The sequence below is a fragment of the Hypomesus transpacificus genome, chromosome 22, assembly GCF_021917145.1.
Source record: "Hypomesus transpacificus isolate Combined female chromosome 22, fHypTra1, whole genome shotgun sequence".
Lineage (NCBI taxonomy): Eukaryota > Metazoa > Chordata > Actinopteri > Osmeriformes > Osmeridae > Hypomesus > Hypomesus transpacificus.
The window spans coordinates 11,500,184-11,518,148 of record NC_061081.1 but is presented as its reverse complement, the minus strand read 5'-3'; the positions used below and the strand labels follow the sequence as shown (position 1 = coordinate 11,518,148).

General features: G+C 44.3%; 1 protein-coding gene across 3 annotated transcripts in view; it reads left to right on the top strand.

Moving 5' to 3' along the window:
- pds5a (PDS5 cohesin associated factor A) overlaps positions 1-17,965 on the top strand; it is a 38,013-nt gene that overhangs the window by 910 nt on the left and 19,138 nt on the right. For all 3 annotated transcript variants that reach the window (XM_047045935.1, XM_047045937.1, XM_047045936.1), the window contains exons 2-16: positions 90-241; positions 9,033-9,236; positions 9,914-10,000; positions 10,241-10,338; positions 14,439-14,565; positions 14,676-14,756; positions 15,622-15,762; positions 15,952-16,067; positions 16,158-16,252; positions 16,390-16,535; positions 16,634-16,785; positions 16,939-17,052; positions 17,203-17,284; positions 17,386-17,434; positions 17,513-17,652. In XM_047045935.1, coding sequence (XP_046901891.1) covers positions 128-241; positions 9,033-9,236; positions 9,914-10,000; positions 10,241-10,338; positions 14,439-14,565; positions 14,676-14,756; positions 15,622-15,762; positions 15,952-16,067; positions 16,158-16,252; positions 16,390-16,535; positions 16,634-16,785; positions 16,939-17,052; positions 17,203-17,284; positions 17,386-17,434; positions 17,513-17,652 — 1,746 coding nt within the window. In that variant the 5' untranslated portion in view covers positions 90-127. The remainder of the gene's footprint in view (positions 1-89; positions 242-9,032; positions 9,237-9,913; positions 10,001-10,240; positions 10,339-14,438; positions 14,566-14,675; positions 14,757-15,621; positions 15,763-15,951; positions 16,068-16,157; positions 16,253-16,389; positions 16,536-16,633; positions 16,786-16,938; positions 17,053-17,202; positions 17,285-17,385; positions 17,435-17,512; positions 17,653-17,965) is intronic.

The following is a 17,965-nucleotide window of genomic DNA, read 5'->3' as shown; positions in this document are numbered from 1 at the left end:
TGATTGTAAGCTGAAAATACTGTTTTAAACGGGCTTTTGTAGAAGTGCGGTAGAAGGGTTGTGTTGAACTTTTGTTTTCTGACCTATAGAGGCCAGTAGAAGACCATCTGGATTTACGTTGACAAGCATGGAGTTCCCTCAACAGCAGAAACCGGCGGGGGACGGCAAGATTACCTATCCGCCTGGGGTTAAGGAGATCACGGACAAGATCACCAATGATGAGGTGGTCAAACGGTTGAAGGTGGGTAGAAACAGCCTATAGCTGTTTAAATGAATGAGGATACAGCAGTGGTTGATAATGCTGGCTCCTGACTGTGAACCCATGCGTCTTCAGCTCAGCCAGATCAATGTCCAACCTCTGGCTTGTTGCCATCATCACTCCAACTTTGTAAACATGCCTGCAAGCAGAAGGCACAACTCTGCGTGACAACGTGTTTATAACGTTATTACTGATTATGTGACTTCCAATTTGAATTACGTGAAATATCACTGGGATGGAAGCTATGTGACGTTTTTCTTGAGTCATAAAGGCAGAAAGGAGGCCCCAATAACATCACCATGCTCTGAGTATAAGAGATGCATGGCAGCATTGCAAAGCTCTGCCGTTTTGAGCTATAACTTTAGTAACTGCAGGGATGAAGAGGTGTAACCCAGTACTAGAGAGGATTCAGCCTTAAATGGATTTAAGGCACTTCTAAGGGGAAAGAGGAGGTATTGAAAACATGACCCAATGGTCTATGAAGTAGGATTGGACTGCTGAGTCATCAATTACAAATAGTCCTACATGCATAACTACACCGCGTTCCAAATTATTATGCAAATGGTATGTTTCTCAGATTTTCCTAAATAGTCGATGCAAATGACAGTCAGTATAATATTCAAGTCATCAACTGTTAGGGTATAATTCACATTTTCTTGAACAAACCTACCAATGATAACCGTATTTTTTTCAACAAAAAAAACCCCCAAAATGCACTGTTCCAAATTATTATGCACAACAGAGTTTCAAAACATTTTATAGGTTGTAAAGAACTGAAAATGGTCATTTGTTGAATTTGCAGCATTAGGAGGTCATATTTACTGAAATCAAAAGCTAATTCACTCAAAACATCTTAACAGGGCAAGTTACATGTTAACATAGGGCCCCTTCTTTGATATCACCTTCACAATTCTTGCATTCATTGAACTTGTGAGTTTTTGGAGAGTTTCTCCTTGAATTTCTTTGCAGGATGTCAGAATAGCCTCCCAGAGCTGCTGTTTTGATGCAAACTGCCTCCCACCCTCAGATATTTTGCTTGAGGAAGCTCCAAAGGTTCTCAGTAGGGTTGAGGTCAGGGAAGGGTGGAGGCCACACCATGAGTTTGTCTCCTTTTATGCCAATAGCAGTCAGTGACACAGAGGTATCCTTTGCAGTATGACATGGTGCATTGTCATGCATGAAGAGGATTTTGCTACGGAAGGCATGGGTCTTCTTTTTGTACCATGGAAGAAAGTGGTCAGTCAGAAACCATATATACTTTGTCAAGGTAATTTTCACACCTTCAGGGACTCCAAAGGGGCCTACCAGCTCTCTCCCCATGATTCCAGCCCAAAACATAACTTTGCCTCCTCCTTGCTGACGTCACAGCCTTGTTGGGACACGGTGGCCATCCACTACTCCATCCATCTGGACCATCCAGGGTGGCACGGCACTCATCAGTAAACAAGACAGTTTGAAAATTAGTCCATGTATTTCTGGACCCACTGCAACCGTTTCTGCTTGTGAGCATTGGTTAGAAATGGCTGAAATAATAGGTTTATGTACACCTGCAAGCCTCTGGAGGATCTAACACTTTGAGATTCACGGGGCTCCAGAGGCACCAGCAGCTTGTAACCTGTTTGCTGCTTTGTGATGGCATTTAAGCCACTGCATTTGTCTGCAGCAACCTTCCTCCTTATGCCTTTATCTGCACAAACCCATCTGTGCTCTGAATCAGACACAAATCTCTTCAGTACACTGATCGTGCTTACGTTTTTGTGAAATATCTCATGTTTTGATACCTTTTCCAAGCATTGCACTATTTGACATGGCAGCAGAGAGATCCCTTTTTCTTTCCCATATTTTCCTTTAATTGGGCTCACCTGGCAAACTAATATATATATGTGTATATATGTATATGTATATATGTGTCTGAGATGGATTTCAGTGATCCAAAGAGCCCTGAGACACAATACCATCCATGAGTGTGATCGAAAAACAACGCGGTGTATATACAAACTAAACAATATAACTAAGCATATTCATAGATACAATACTGTTTAACTATGAACACATACACACTCAGAGCTGTACGGTAACTCTGTCCTCAGAGTCGCAGGTGGCAGTCCTCAGCACTGGTCTGTGAGATGTTGGACTACCATATTTTGGGGAAAATAAGACGCATTTTCTATAAACCGCACCCCACCAGAATGGGAGCTTTGTGTTTGTAAATCTGAATATAAACCGCACTGGAATAAATGCCTCACTTGATACGGCAACAATGATACCAAGCAATGCACGAGTATAGGCGATCTTACAGCAATGAGCATGCCGTTGCTACACACTTCGAAAACGACTGTTTGTATGTTTTCTATTGCCCGGGAATTACCTCAACCCGTGAGTTTTAAATATTTATGACGGTCACCAAAGTGTGTGTTATTTTTCTGAAATGGTAGCTAGCTAGCTTCAGTTAGCTTCTGTGCTAAGTAATAGAGCTGTCCCCACTCAGTCGACTAGTCGACTTTATATTACCAAAATTATATTTTGATGCGGCTTATAGAACGTTTTTATAACAAAACAGGCTTCAAAATGTACTAATAAAAAAGGTTAACAAGTAACACTAGCATGGTAGTAGCATTGCTACGAGTATTATGCTAGCTAACTTAGTAGGGCTGTCCCCAACTAAGATTTCCTTTGGCCGACCAACAATCGACTGAAACGTTTGAAAATCGACTAATCGAAATTTGAAACGCTTTTTTTTCAACAACAAAAAAAAACGTACCAACATTTTCACGATCTGACTCAATGGCTGCTGGACATTGCAGATTCAGCCGCTAACAGCTTACGAATAATAAGACTCGTATCACCAGTCCTGTTGTAACCGAATGCCAATGGTATTTAGTATCTCTTACAATGTACTACAAATAAAAAATATAGTTTGTTTAACATGCAAATCATCAGAGCACGCTTATCACTGCCTGAACTTGCAGCATAAGAACTTAAGCAGAAGCTGAGTGGGGAACGTTGCAACAGAGAAATATTTTGTTGTCTTGGCCGGAGAAGATGATGTCATTCGATTTGGATATGATTTTCATAATAGGCATATTCATTTTTCAACCCAGCGTGTTAGCATGAGCGAAGTAGGGCTAGGCCAACTTACATTTTTCAGGTGGTAGGCTACATCATGTTCGATGTTGAACTATGAAAAATAAACCGTTCTTGGCAGAGTTTGCATTCAATGTTTTTCGAGTCACCCGGTACTTTGTAAATGTACTTTAATGAAATGCTGCCATACCACAGATTTCTTTACCATTTTGACTAATAACACCGACAAAGTAGGCTATGGCAGAGTTTGTAGTTCGGCAGCCAATTGTGCTCATGGCGTGTGCAAAATACCAAAACAAAGCGCAGATTAACGAAAGTGAAAACAGTAACACCTTTATTTTAAATTATATATTTTTAGAGTTGCTTTATTTGTCTTTATTTGTATAATATAATCTACAATTTCTGTAGAGCATTTAGTTAATTCAGCAATGATGACACAAGCGGGAATCAGATCTCACACTGTCATACAGCAGCTCGACTAAAATAATCTTAGTCGACCAAGAGCATATCGACCAGAAAATTGACTAGTCGACTTAGTGGGGACAGCCCTAATTCTTAGTAATTCTGAGCAATTTTAAATGACTGTTCTGCCAAGCAGTCTGCTACAGTTTGGGTCACCTTCTGATCTGAATGTTTGTGCTGGATCTGTGCAACAATACTCATTTCAGTGAATCCCCATTTTAGTCATGCTTATCTTTCCCTTTTATCTTAAAGCTCAGCATTTAGCCTATCAGTTAATAAATGTGTGTGGCAAAGTTATTTTGAATTAATTTATACATTTTGTTCAAGATGTGAAAACAAAAACATTATTATCCCACATCATTTGCAATTAACCAAGGCCTTCTTCAGGCTTTAGAATTTTATCCTACAATTTTCAATTGCTGCCATGTTCTTTTTGGGGCTATTATTCTCAATCTCCTGTTGAGAATATTGGCCATAGGCTACTGACAGAACGGTTTACGACAGCTCATCAAATTACGCAAATTATCAGTGGGCCCAACTGCATATAGTTATGTTAAGTAGATTTGGTAGGCCTATAATTTACGCATTATAATTTACTTATAATTTACTTGCTCAAGCCCAAAACAGACTGGATTAGTCTCACTGAGTATGAAAAACTGAACTGAACTGGAAAACATCAAAAACATTTATTGCTTTTCGATAAAGTTAAACAATTGCTGGTCTTTAACATACATCTTATGTATTTTTGTGAAGATTGAAATGTATGTAAAAAAATAAAAAAGACACTTGACATATTTTCATAGCCTTATTGTTACATGTTTTACCGGTAGCAGCTCAACCATATAATTTACTTTTTTAAAATAAAATAATCAAATTAATTTTGATCAGGATTAAGTTTAGCCTATTGGTTCAGCCCGCCACAACGGTCCCAATTTCTCATGTGGCCCTTCGGGAAAATGAATTGCCCACCCCTGGTCTAGGGAGAGATGTTGGACTAGAGATGGTCTAGGGAGAGATGTTGGACTAGAGATGGTCTAGGGAGAGATGTTGGACTAGAGATGGTCTAGGGAGAGATGTTGGACTAGAGATGGTCTAGGGTGAGATGTTGGACAAGTGATGTTGGACCCAGATGTTACTATCCGGCTGTTCTGTTACTACTCTGATATCGTTAAATTGGCCCCATCACAGACACCAGTCTCGTATTACTTGGGGCTAATTAGGCCTGTTGCGATAGTCAATATATTGACTTATCGCACGGTACATGGAAATTAGTGCAATAATTGTTGGTGCCGCGATATATTTCAACTTATAATTTCTTTAATAAAAAAATTATGATTATATAATTTTTTACAGAAAAAAGAATGTCACCAACATTTTAGTCGATCCCGCTGCCTCAGTCATCTTGTCTGCTTTCTGTGTTGAAAGCGACGGCGGACCTAGCGTCTCCACACACACAGAGGGGACACTGACAGGTGAAGAGAAGGGGTGAACTCACTGTGTTTTAAAGTGTTCTGTTTCGTGACATCTACAGCTAGTTAGGAAGAACAAGTAAAAATTGACTTGGTTTCAAAGCCGCAATCTTCAGCTCCGGTGTGGGAACATTTTGTCTTTAAGCCGAATGAGATGAGAGCCAATTAACGTGAACGAGCCGGTATGTCGACTTTGTTTAAAAACAGTGGAAACAAAAAGAGGCAACTAACCTAACATCTCAACTAGCAATACAAAACTATCCCACCCAGTTTTTCAACCTGTGAACAACAACTGCAGCTGGAGCTGGAAAGGGGTCTTCCATACAGTTCTGTTACAGATGCCTTTTCCCGACAGTGCAAATATAAACGTGACAGCGCGAAATGGCGCACACTCACGGATAGCGTAACTCGCTATATAGCCAATGACATGCAGCCATTAAACACGGTAAAAAAAACAGCATTTACAAATATGCTGCAAACTTTTGACAAACACAGGGCTGCCAACTCTCACGCATTGGCCGTGAGACACGCATTTCAACCATTTCACACGCTCTCACGCCACACCTTGTATATCTCAAGCTGAAAAGGCAACGCCAACCAAGTAGCCCTGTTAACGTTGTAAACAGTAAGGGATGATGGAGTGAAACGACATTGACGCGCGAACAGCCGTTAAAACTCGCCATGGGGGGGGGTCATTATGTAATCAGTGGCATAAAATTGACTGATTTGACGTGTGTGCAATAATATCGTTTATCGCATTTCATTTTGGTGCAATATATCGCACAAGAAAAAGTAGTTATCGTGACAGCACTAGGGCTAGGCTGTTTTCTGAGGAGTTTGTGTGTGAGGGGGGGGGGGGGTTAGGGTGGCCTTTCTGAATTGCTGGATATGTGTTAAGAAAGCATTTGGTTGTGGCACTGTAAACCGGTATATTCCAACACCCCTGTTTAAAGTCGCAGATTTCATAATTTGCAGCAGGCTTAAGCCAGCAATTCGGGAACACCGGATGAGGCCACATTTGGCAAACAACATTACACACACACACAAACAACATTATACACACAAACAGGAAACGGTAGGGATCCCTGAAGGTCTGGAGTCTGAATGCTCAGGAGAGAAGGAGCAGAAGGAGGAGAGAGAAGGAGCACAGGGAGGAGAGAGAAGGAGCACAGGGAGGAGAGAGAAGGAGCACAGGGAGGAGAGAGAAGGAGCACAGGGAGGAGAGAGAAGGAGCAGAGGGAGTAAAGAGAAGCGAGGGGGGAGGGGAAGAGAAGTGGAGTCAGAGAGTCAAGCAGAGTGAGAGAGAGTCAAGCAGAGTGAGAGAGAGTCAAGCAGAGTGAGAGAGAGTCAAGCAGAGTGAGAGAGAGTCAAGCAGAGTGAGAGAGAGTCAAGCAGAGAGAGTGTAAAAGTATTCCTCTTCTCAGCTCTGCAGTTCCCAGCACCCATCCCCCACTCTGCAAGCATACCGACTGAAGAGGAAGCTCTGCTGCTCTTGTGGCTGCCAGCCTACTTACACACACACACACAGGCATAGGAAGTGGTGTATGGGTCCTAGTGCCTGTATGGTTTTGTGCGTCTGACTGTTTACGTGTTGAGTGGAAGAGGCCGAATGTGAACGTTGCATAAGGTGAGGAAAGATAAGACAACCTCAGTCCACAGCTGTAACAGTCTTAAACTGTCACTCCCCTGGTACTCTGCACTCATGGTGCCTTTCATGTTTTATATGGTTAGATTCAAAGATAAAAGAGCTCGGATATAAAATAAGCTTTTTCATATTTCACCAACTGCCATTCCTTTTGTTGAAATATGAAAGTACATTGTTTTTTTACTATAGCACTGAAACTGAGTTTCACAAGGACTCGGAAAACAGGGCGAAAGCTAGAATTTGCATGTACGTTTGACTAACAATTGGGCAATCAAACCTCAACAACAATACATTTTATACTTTAAAGCCTGTATTTGCAAATTAACAAACAAGAAACACAAGAAATGTACCTCATACAATACTTTAGGTACCTTAGAAAGTAGGTACACTATAAACTAACACGCGATGACAAATTACAAAACGTCATGATTTTGCAACAGCACACTGAAGGGGAAACGGGAACTGAATTCTCCAGAACTGTTTGCAAACTCCGGCAACGTTTTTTTAAAGGGGTGATTGACAATTTTTGGGGGGGTATTTCACTGTTCCTTAAGGTCTCGGAATAGGGTATGTAACATTGGTTGGGCTGAAAATGGCCCGGGTGCTGTTGTATTCCCCCTGATGCCTCCAGTGAATTTGTCCGCGGATGAAACGCTAGGTTTTCTCCTTTTATGGTATTCTCATGAATATATAGATGAGCTGTGCGCTGATTGTTTGGTCTACAACTAGAGAAGCTGCGGAGCAAAGACGCAACACGGCCAACAGCACTCACTGAAACATCGAAGGTGGAGACTTGAAATAAAAAAATCCAATAAATCTATTGTGTTTACACAACACTGTTTTCAACAGATTGACTAGATATCATTTGAAATTATTTTGTTAGTTGTTTCCACTTCTGTTGTCGAAGCAAACTGGATCGATTTAGGTGGGTAACGTTCGCATTACAGCTTGGCAAACAAACTGTCGTGATTCAACTCAGCTTCAGTTAGCTCTAGCTATCTTGCTGAAAAATAGATCTGGACAAACATGCATCTTGAATTGTAGATTTACATGACAACACAGGCTATTTATTTGAATGAAACGCAGTCAGGAACATGAAATAACGTTAGCCCCATTGCCAGTAAACTAAATCATCACACATTCTATCGATGCTAGATACAGGCAGGATACGTTGGCATTGCTAATAACTGTTGGCGACAACATCATACTACAGCTTGCAGCTGTGATGAACATGGGTCGGAACAGCACCTCTTTTCAGCAACAGCTTCATAGCAAATCCTGCTTTACATTGTCCCAGGTTTTCAAAGTGGTCCTCGGTTAAATGGTTCAAGTAAATGTGTAATGAGGGTCGAACTGCACAGGGATCTTCTCACAGACAAACGTCACAGCCCGTTGAGTGTTTGGTTCCTTGGGAAGACTCAGGATTGTCAGGATTCCCGGTACAGCCTGGAACACTGCATTTACGACCTTAGTCAATTTTCAATATCTTGAAAACGTATTAACTTTCTTATTTGTAATTCCTGTGAAACAGAGCAGCGTGCAGCTGGCTCAAAAAGTGTTGGAAATCTACGCGACCTCCGTTTATGTTCCTGGACCATAAAACCAGAGTGCGGGTAAATGTAAATTTTGGGGCGTGACAAAGTTGATGTGACATCACAAGTTGCACTGTTTCAAAAGCTAGCGTTTGTGGGATGGCTTTTCAAAATAGTAGTGAGAAAAGTGAAATTTTGATAGGAAAGAGGTTTCAATGGACTTTAAGGTTCACTGTATGCCTATTTTACACACCAAACTGTAATGTTTCAACTATGACAAGGTAAAATCGGTTTTGCAATCAATCGCCCCTTTAATTTTAATGACTGCAATGCAACCTTTGTTTATATTATTCTCCTCACTCTGCAACCGTTGTTTGGAAAAAATAATGTACCATAATGTACAAACACAATGTATTATGATAAGTTCCCTGAACGATTTGGGGCAATTTTCAGGAAAATCTAACTTACCTGTGTGTTTGAGTCAGATGGTGACTGACCTGTGTGTTTGGTGTGTGTATGTATGGTGTATGGTGTATGTGTGTGTGTGTGTGTGTGTGTGTGTGTGTGTGTGTGTGTGGTAGATGGTGGTGAAGACCTACATGGACATGGACCAGGACTCGGAGGAGGAGAAGCAGCGCTACCTGGCCCTGGCCCTGCACCTGGCATCAGAGTCTTTCCTCCGGAACCCCAACAAGGACGTGCGTCTGCTGGTGGCCTGCTGCCTGGCCGACATCTTCAGGATCTACGCCCCCGAGGCCCCCTACACCTCCCACGACAAGCTCAAGGTACCTGACCTCTGACCCTACACCTCCCACGACAAGCTCAAGGTACCTGACCTCTGACCCTACACCTCCCACGACAAGCTCAAGGTACCTGACCTCTGACCCTACACCTCCCACGACAAGCTCAAGGTACCTGACCTCTGACCCTACACCTCCCACGACAAGCTCAAGGTACCTGACTTCTGACCCTACACCTCCCACGACAAGCTCAAGGTACCTGACCTCTGACCCTACACATTTACATTTAGTTATTTAGCAGACGCTCTTCTCCAGAGCGACTTACAGTAAGTACAGGGACATTCTCCCCGAGGCAAGTAGGGTGAAGTGCCTTGCCCAAGGACACAACTTAATTGGGCACGGCCAGGAATCCAACCAACAATCTTCTGATTATTAGCCCGACTCCATAACCGCTCAGCCATTTGACCCCCCCCTACCTGACCTCTGACCCTACACCACCCACGACAAGCTCAAGGTACCCTGACCCTACAGCTCCCCCTTGTCCCCTGGACAATCTTACTACCACTTGTACGACAAGACTACTAGGAGACCTTGTGTTATTTGGAAGAAAAAAAAACTTAAAAGCCATGCCTATCCCTACAGCCCAACCCTGTACATGACCTTACCCCTCTCTTCACACTCTCCTCTCTATCCCTCTCCCTCCCTCGCCCCTCTCTCTCCAGGACATCTTCTTGTTCATCACCAGACAGCTGAAGGGGCTGGAGGACACTAAGAGCCCACAGTTCAACAGATACTTTTACCTGCTGGAGGTACGGAATGGGGAGGGGGGTAGGGAGGGTGGAGAAAGGGAGGGAGAGGGGGAAGGAGGGAGGGGATGAGGGGTTAAAGTTTGGGGGAAAGAAGTAAGGTTGAATTGAGAGTAGATGGTGTCTAGCTGTGTTGTGTTGACCTTTGCCCTCCCTCCTCTTCACTCCTCCTCTATTCCTCCTCCCTCTTCCTCCTCTATTCCTCCTCCCTCCTTTTCTATTCCTCCTTCTCTCCTCCTCTAGAACCTGGCGTGGGTGAAGTCCTACAACATCTGCTTTGAGCTTGAGGACTGTAACGAGATCTTCATCCAGCTCTTCAAAACCCTCTTTTCTGTCATCAAGTAAGACTGTCTGATACTCTCTCTACCTGCTCCCCCCCCCCTCTCTCTCTGTATCTCTCTCGCTCTCTCTCTCTGTCTCTGTCTATGTGTCTCTCTACCTGCTCCCCCCCTCTCTATCTCTCTCTCTGTCTGTCTGTCTCTATCTGCTTGCTCTCTCCATCTGTCTCTTCTTTCCTCTCTCTGTTTATCTCTCTCCTTCTTTCCTCTGTTATTCTTTCACTAGTGCACAGTGCCCGTGATGCAGACGGTGATTAAGATGTCAGTGAAACACACAAATACAGATTCCTTGATCAAATCAGATGTATTTGTATAGCCCTTTTTACACGCAAGCATGACACAGAGCGCTTCACATACGCCCATAGAACTGCCCCTCAACCAACCTAAACCCTCAAGGAAAACAAGGAAAAACTCCCAACAGGAGAAAAAATGGAAGAAACCTTGGGAGGAGCAATTCAGAGAGGGATCCCCTTCTCCAGAGAGGTTTTATGTATAAATATGTATTTGTTTTGCTATAATGTAGCTCCCATCACTGAGTCAGTTTACATATGTTTTATGTAGGAGAGAGAGAGAGCACACGTGCATGCGTTAATATAAGTAAAGACCTATGAGGGGGGGCCCATTCACTGGACCTTTTCAGGGGCCCAGCCATTTCTATGGGAGGCCCTGGATGTAGGACAGGACCGGGAAACTCGCTGTTGGCCGTATGGAGACTGGTTTCTGGTTGACGACCAGGTCCAGCGTTGACCGACCGACGACCAGGCAGGTGCTAAAAGCTCAAACCCCCCACACCACAGGGGATGTGTGGAGGGGGGGTGGGACAGAGAGGGGAGAGCAGGGATTAGAGAATGCCAGGAGCAGCTAACAGTTACAGTCATAATAGAATGATATCCCCCCTGGTCAAGTGTGAACGAGTGCAGCAATTTAACAGAGCAAAAAGGGGTATTTGATGCAGCCCTAGACAGCGACAGCCCCCCTCGGTTGGAACATGAAATCTGTTCCAGGTGAAAGAACTCTAAAATAAGTTATACTTATACGAATAAGGATGAAAACAACCCGTCCCCTGTTGTTTCCAACTAGTAACAGAAACTATAACAGTAACAATATACAGCAACGGACACTATAACAGTAACAATATACAATAAAAGGTTTACTTTATTTGTAACATCTAGATGTAACATCTAGATGGGGCAGTGGGAACATATAAGCTGTAATTACAATTTAAAAGTTACATGTGATACACACACAGGCAAACACACACACCAGATGTACATAGAATGTAAATACACACATGCTTACCTTCGTAGAATCGACTGTCTTTACAAATGTAGAATTTACTAAACAATAAAGTTTTTAACCTAATTTTAAATGTCGAAACAGTATCAGCCTCCTTAATTGAGATAGGTAATTAGTTCCAGAGAAGAGTTGCTCTATATGAGAACGCCCTACCTCCAGCAGTTTTTTTCTTAATTTTGGGAACCACCAGATAGCCGGCATCTTGAGATCTAAGTGTCCTTGCAGGGCAATAGGGTGCAAGGAGACTGGAGAGGTACAGTGGTGCCAATCCATGCAGAGATTTGTAAGTTAGTTGTAGAACTTTGAATTCAGCTCTGGCTTGGATAGGGAGCCAGTGTAAAAAGACGAGTAGATGTTATGTGATCAAATGTTCTTGTTCTAGTCAATAGTTTAGCAGCAGCCGTTCTGGTAATTTGCTTAAAATGGTACTCAAACGAAAGGTCTGGGTCCATTGTGACTCCCAGATTTTTTACCAGCTGGCTTTGAGAGACTTTGATGCCGTCTAAGTCTAAGGTCAGAATGGATAGATTATTTCGGTATTTTTTAGGACCGAAAATTTGAACCTTTGTTTTATCCGAATTAAGAAGAAGGAAATTTGCAGTCATCCAAGTTCTCAAACTGGAAACACATTTTTCCATAACATTTGGAAATTTGCCAGACATATATAGCTGAGTATCATCTGCATAACAGTGAACATTTACCCCAGAGCTTCTAATTATGTTTCTTAAAGGCAACATATAGAGTGAAAATAACAGAGGGCCTAGAACTGAACCCTGTGGTACTTGAACTATAGATAGTGCCCGTGATCAAATTGGTGGCACACACAGATTTCTGGAATTTTAGGGCACAGTGCCCATGATGATGTTGGTGACACACACAGACTTCTGGAATTATATCGATAGTGCAGTGCCTGTGATGCAGCTGGTGATGACTGTTCTTAGTGGTTTTGGTACCTATATTTCTCTGATCACAATTGAAATTCTGTCATCTCTGAAATACTTGTTCAACCACCATTTCTAATCTAGTCAAATCTGTGGTAGCCTACATTCATGCAAATGATTATATAGCCATAATTTTTCTGATGTTTCCGACGTTATAAATTGCGTTATGTTGATCAAAATGTACTATTTTTGTTTTTCTGTTAATTTGTCTTACCACCACAAACATCTAAACATTTAGTTCATAACAGAAATCATTACCAGGCCCAAACACGTTATTATTATTATATACACATTATTTCATATGATTAATCGCGATTAATCGCATTTAATCGCAAAATTATTAAATTTATTTAATCTGTTAAAATGTTACCCCAATAAATGTTTTTTTTGTGGAAATAACTATAAAAGGGTGTACTTAACTTCAGATAGGCCTAACTGGATGATAATGTCCATGTAACAAGTTCAGATGGAACACAACTTAAATTGTAAGGGAGTTTTATTCACTGATTAACTATACTGCTGTATAATAAACATTCACAAAATTAGACTTATTCTGGAATATAAAATACATTTAAGACATGTTGTCTCATAGCCTATTATGATATCCTGCTGCATAATATTCAAATCTCACTCAAACATACTTCATATACTTAAGCAACCACAGATTGACTTTAATATTGAACAAGACCGGTTTTATCTTGTTGAACCCAGTCAGCTGCTCGGTTTATTTGCAAGTGTTGTCTGCCATATATTACCGGAGCGAACGCTGCTAACGCTGCTGCTAGCAGTGTGCTTTGCTTGCATGTGATAGTTTCGGCTGGAAGTACTCCGGTGATAACTAAACTCAGCCTGACAATCAGTACACACAGCCTTAGCTTTGTTACTGAACCGTCTCTGAACTTTTTGAAGAAGAACTTCCCATCTAAAATCCCTCTCCATCATTCAGCTACCGTCGGCAGTCGAAATCATGTGACGACAGGTGATTCCCAGGGTCAAAAAGAAACCTGCGTTAACGTCAATTTTTTTTTGTCGTGTTAGAATGAGATTGCGTTAACGCGTTAACTTTGACAGCCTTAAAATAAACTTGTTAACTCATATTACATCTCTATTCTTTCGAAATATTTAACCTGTAAACAGAGCCCATTGCCACCAGTGTAGGTAGTCGGTCTGTGATAGCAATCAAAGGAAGTCTGTCAACCCTGAAACTGATACAGTAACTTTCACGTTTGACTAGCTACTGGTCAGCCCTGGAGATATTTGACACGGAAACGCATATCAACCAAAATTACAGCAATAGACGGGGCCAGGGAGTTTTCAGACAATCTTTATGAGGATGGATCAATACCCTTTTGCAAAGTCTGTCAACATTCAATTGACTATATTCGGTGTCAAACTGTTGTGGACCATCTTCGGTCGCTCCGACATAAGAACAGGAAGGCTAGCGGAGTTCCGCAGATATTCAGTCTGAATAACGGCAGAAAATTTGAAAAAATAAATCCACAGATTTTGTTTGGGCTTGGGCATTACATGCACAGTGGTTGAACCAGTTGTCATAATTGTAGGGTTAGGGTAAAGGGTTAGGGTGAAGGCTGATTCACAATACAGAGCTTGTTCATTTGCAATGTGCGGGCAGTTTTGAATTTCCTTTTAAATAACGAAACTGAATTTCACAATTTTTATTTCATTTCATTGCGAATGCCTTCGTTAATCGCATTAGTTCTATAAAGAGGACACGTGCAGGATATGAACTGTGCAGAGTGCCTGGTTCTTGCAGAGTGCCTGGTTCTTGAGCTGATTGTGGGAAACTAAGCACATTCTAATTTGCACACACACATGGCATTATTATCTTTCGCTTCCCCCCCCCAGTAACAGCCATAACCAGAAGGTGCAGATGCACATGCTTGACCTGATGAGCTCTATCATCATGGAGGGAGATGGAGTCACCCAGGAACTCTTGGACACCATCCTCATCAACCTGATCCCTGCTCACAAGGTACACACACACACACACACACACACCATCCTCATCAACCTGATCCCTGCTCACAAGGTACACACACACAGTATTGATGATAACGTGTGTGTGTGTGTGTCCCCGTCCAGAACCTGAACAAGCAGGCGTATGACCTGGCAAAGACTCTGTTGAAGAGGACTGTCCAGAACATAGAGACCTGCATCGCCAACGTGAGAACCCCCCTCCCCCATATCTCTCTCTGTCACCCCCCCCTCTCTTTCCCACTCCCCCCCATCTCTCTCTCCCACTCCCCTCCTCTCTCTCTCCCTCTCTCCCCTCCCCCTCTCCATCCCACTCCCCCCCTCTATCTCCCCCTCCCTCACCCCCTTTCTGTCTGTCTCCTTCTCATTTCTCTCCTTCTCGTCCTCCTCCCTCACAGCAGTAGACTGATGGAAGCTTCTAATCACATGTGACCACCTCTCCTCTTATCTCCTCTTATCTCCTTCCTCCCCCGTCCCCCCTCACTGAAGCCCTCATACCCCCTCACTGAAGCCCCCATCCCCCCTCACTGAAGCCCCCATCCCCCCTCACTGAAGCCCCCATCCCCCCTCACTGAAGCCCTCATCCCCCCTCACTGAAGCCCTCATCCCCCCTCACTGAAGCCCCCATCCCCCCTCACTGAAGCCCCCATCCTCCCTCACTGAAGCCCTCATCCCCCCTCACTGAAGCCCTCATCCCCCCTCACTGAAGCCCTCATCTCCCCTCACTGAAGCCCCCATCCCCCCTCACTGAAGCCCCCATCCCCCCTCACTGAAGCCCTCATCCCCCTTCACTGAAGCCCCCATCCCCCCTCACTGAAGCCCTCATCCCCCCCCACTGAAGCCCTCATCTTCCCTCACTGAAGCCCCCATCCCCCCTCACTGAAGCCCCCATCCCCCCTCACTGAAGCCCCCATCCCCCCTCACTGAGGCACCCATCCCCCCTCACTGAGGCACCCATCCCCCCTCACTAAGGCCCTCATCCCCTTGAGGTACGAGCGGGTAAGACACCCTAACCCTAACCACCTCTCCTCCTCTTATCTCCTCTCTCCCCCAGTTCTTTAACCAGGTTCTGGTGATGGGCAGGTCTTCAGTGAGTGACCTGTCTGAACACGTGTTTGATCTGATCCAGGAGCTGTTCTGCATCGACCCCCTGCTGCTTACCTCCGTCATGCCCCAGCTCGAGTTCAAGCTTAAGGTCTCACACACACATACATACATACACATAAACACCAAACCCTGGAAATAAGAATCAGCTTTATTCGCCAAGTACATTTGCACAAACAAGGAATTTACTATGGCTGTGTAAATGTTCGATTAATTTACACACTACACACACACACCACGAACACGCACACACATGTTGAGGGTGAGGTGTGTGTTGCAGAGCAATGATGGGGAGGAGCGTCTGGCTGTGGTTCGTCTGCTTGCCAAGCTGTTCGGAGCCAAAGACTCAGAACTGGCCACTCACAACAGACCTCTCTGGCAGTGCTTCCTGGGACGGTGAGACACACACACACCATAAATACACACACACCATAAATACACACACACCCCATAAATGCACAGTAGTCATGGTGGTGTCTCCTACAGGTTTAATGACATCCATGTCCCAGTAAGACTGGAGAGTGTGAAGTTCGCCAGCCACTGTCTCATGAACCACCCAGACCTGGCCCGGGACCTCACAGGTAGGGGGGACCACTGTCTGTATGGGTGTATTGGGTGTCTGCTTGTGTATCCAGTCACTTTCCCTGTTTGTGTGTATTGATTCTCTGGTCCAATCAGAGTTCCGTGATGGTGCTGATTATCTGTCTCGTCCAATCAGAGTTCCTGAAGGTGCGTTCCCACGACCCTGAGGAGGCGATCCGCCACGACGTCATCGTCACCATCATCAACGCCGGCAAGAAGGACCTGAACCTGGTGAACGACCAGCTGCTGGGCTTTGTACGGGAACGCACCCTGGACAAGAGGGTAGGACTCTGACTCACACACACACCTCTCCTCTCCTCCTCAGTGGAGGATTCTTAAAGAGGCCATAATGGTCTATAATCACCTCCTCTCCTCCGCAGTGGAGGGTTCGTAAGGAGGCCATGATGGGCCTGGCTCAGCTGTATAAGAAGTACTGTCTGCACCACGAGGCAGGAAAGGACCAGGCCCAGAAGATCTCCTGGATCAAAGACAAGCTACTCCACATTTACTATCAGAACAGCATCGACGACAAGTGAGGACACACACACACCATCACAAACACGACACACAGTCAAGTCTAATCTGCTCCGGTAGCCACGGTTTTATAATGAACCCAGTTCTTTGAATCTTCTCATACCTGTACTCCTGCTCCTCTCATCTCTCTTCCTCCTCCCCTCCTGTCCAGGCTGCTGGTAGAGAAGATATTTGCTCAGTACATGGTTCCTCACAGTCTGGATACGGAGGAGAAGATGAAGTGTCTTTACTACCTGTATGCCTGCTTGGACACAAACGCTGTCAAGTTAGTACACACACACACATTCTCGCACACACGCACTCACGCTCAGTTCTAATGCACCACATACACGTTCAGACATATGTACACATACTTGACACTCTTCCATGGTTTAACAAAGCTTTTTATATTTATGTTTGGGTCTCCCTCTCTCAGGGCTCTGAATGAAATGTGGAAGTGTCAGAACATGCTCCGAGGGCTCGTCAGAGAGCTCCTGGACCTTCACAAGCTTCCTGTGGTGAATAAACACACACACACACACACGTTGCTCCACACATACATGTTGCTCCACACATACATGTTGCTCCAGGGTGTAACTTTCTTCCTTTTCCTCTCCAGTCTGAGGCCAACAACACAGCCATGTTTGGGAAGCTGATGACCATCGCCAGTAAGTTGAACACACACACACCCACACCCACACACATACACATGTTTATATACACTCACACCCTCACCCCCACTCAAGAGAACCTTCCGGATGCTGGCAAGGCCCAGGACTTCATGAAGAAGTTCAACCAGGTTCTGGGAGAAGACGAGAAGCTGCGCCTGCAGCTGGACACACTCATCAGCCCCACCTGCTCCTGCAAGCAGGCTGAGATCTGTGTGGTGAGGAACACCTCTAACCCTAACACACACCCCTAACCCTAACACACACCCCTAACCCTAACACACAGCCCTAACCCTAACACACAGCCCTAACCCTAACACACACAGCCCTAACCCTAACACACACCCCTAACCACCAGCCCCACCTGCTCCTGCAAGCAGGCTCAGATCTGCGTGATGAGGAACGGGTCTGACTCTCCTGGGTCTGACCCTCCTGGGTCTGACTCCAGGGTCTGACTCTCCTGGGTCTGACTCTCCTGGGTCTGACTCTCCTGGGTCTGACTCTCCTGGGTCTGACTCTCCTGGGTCTGAC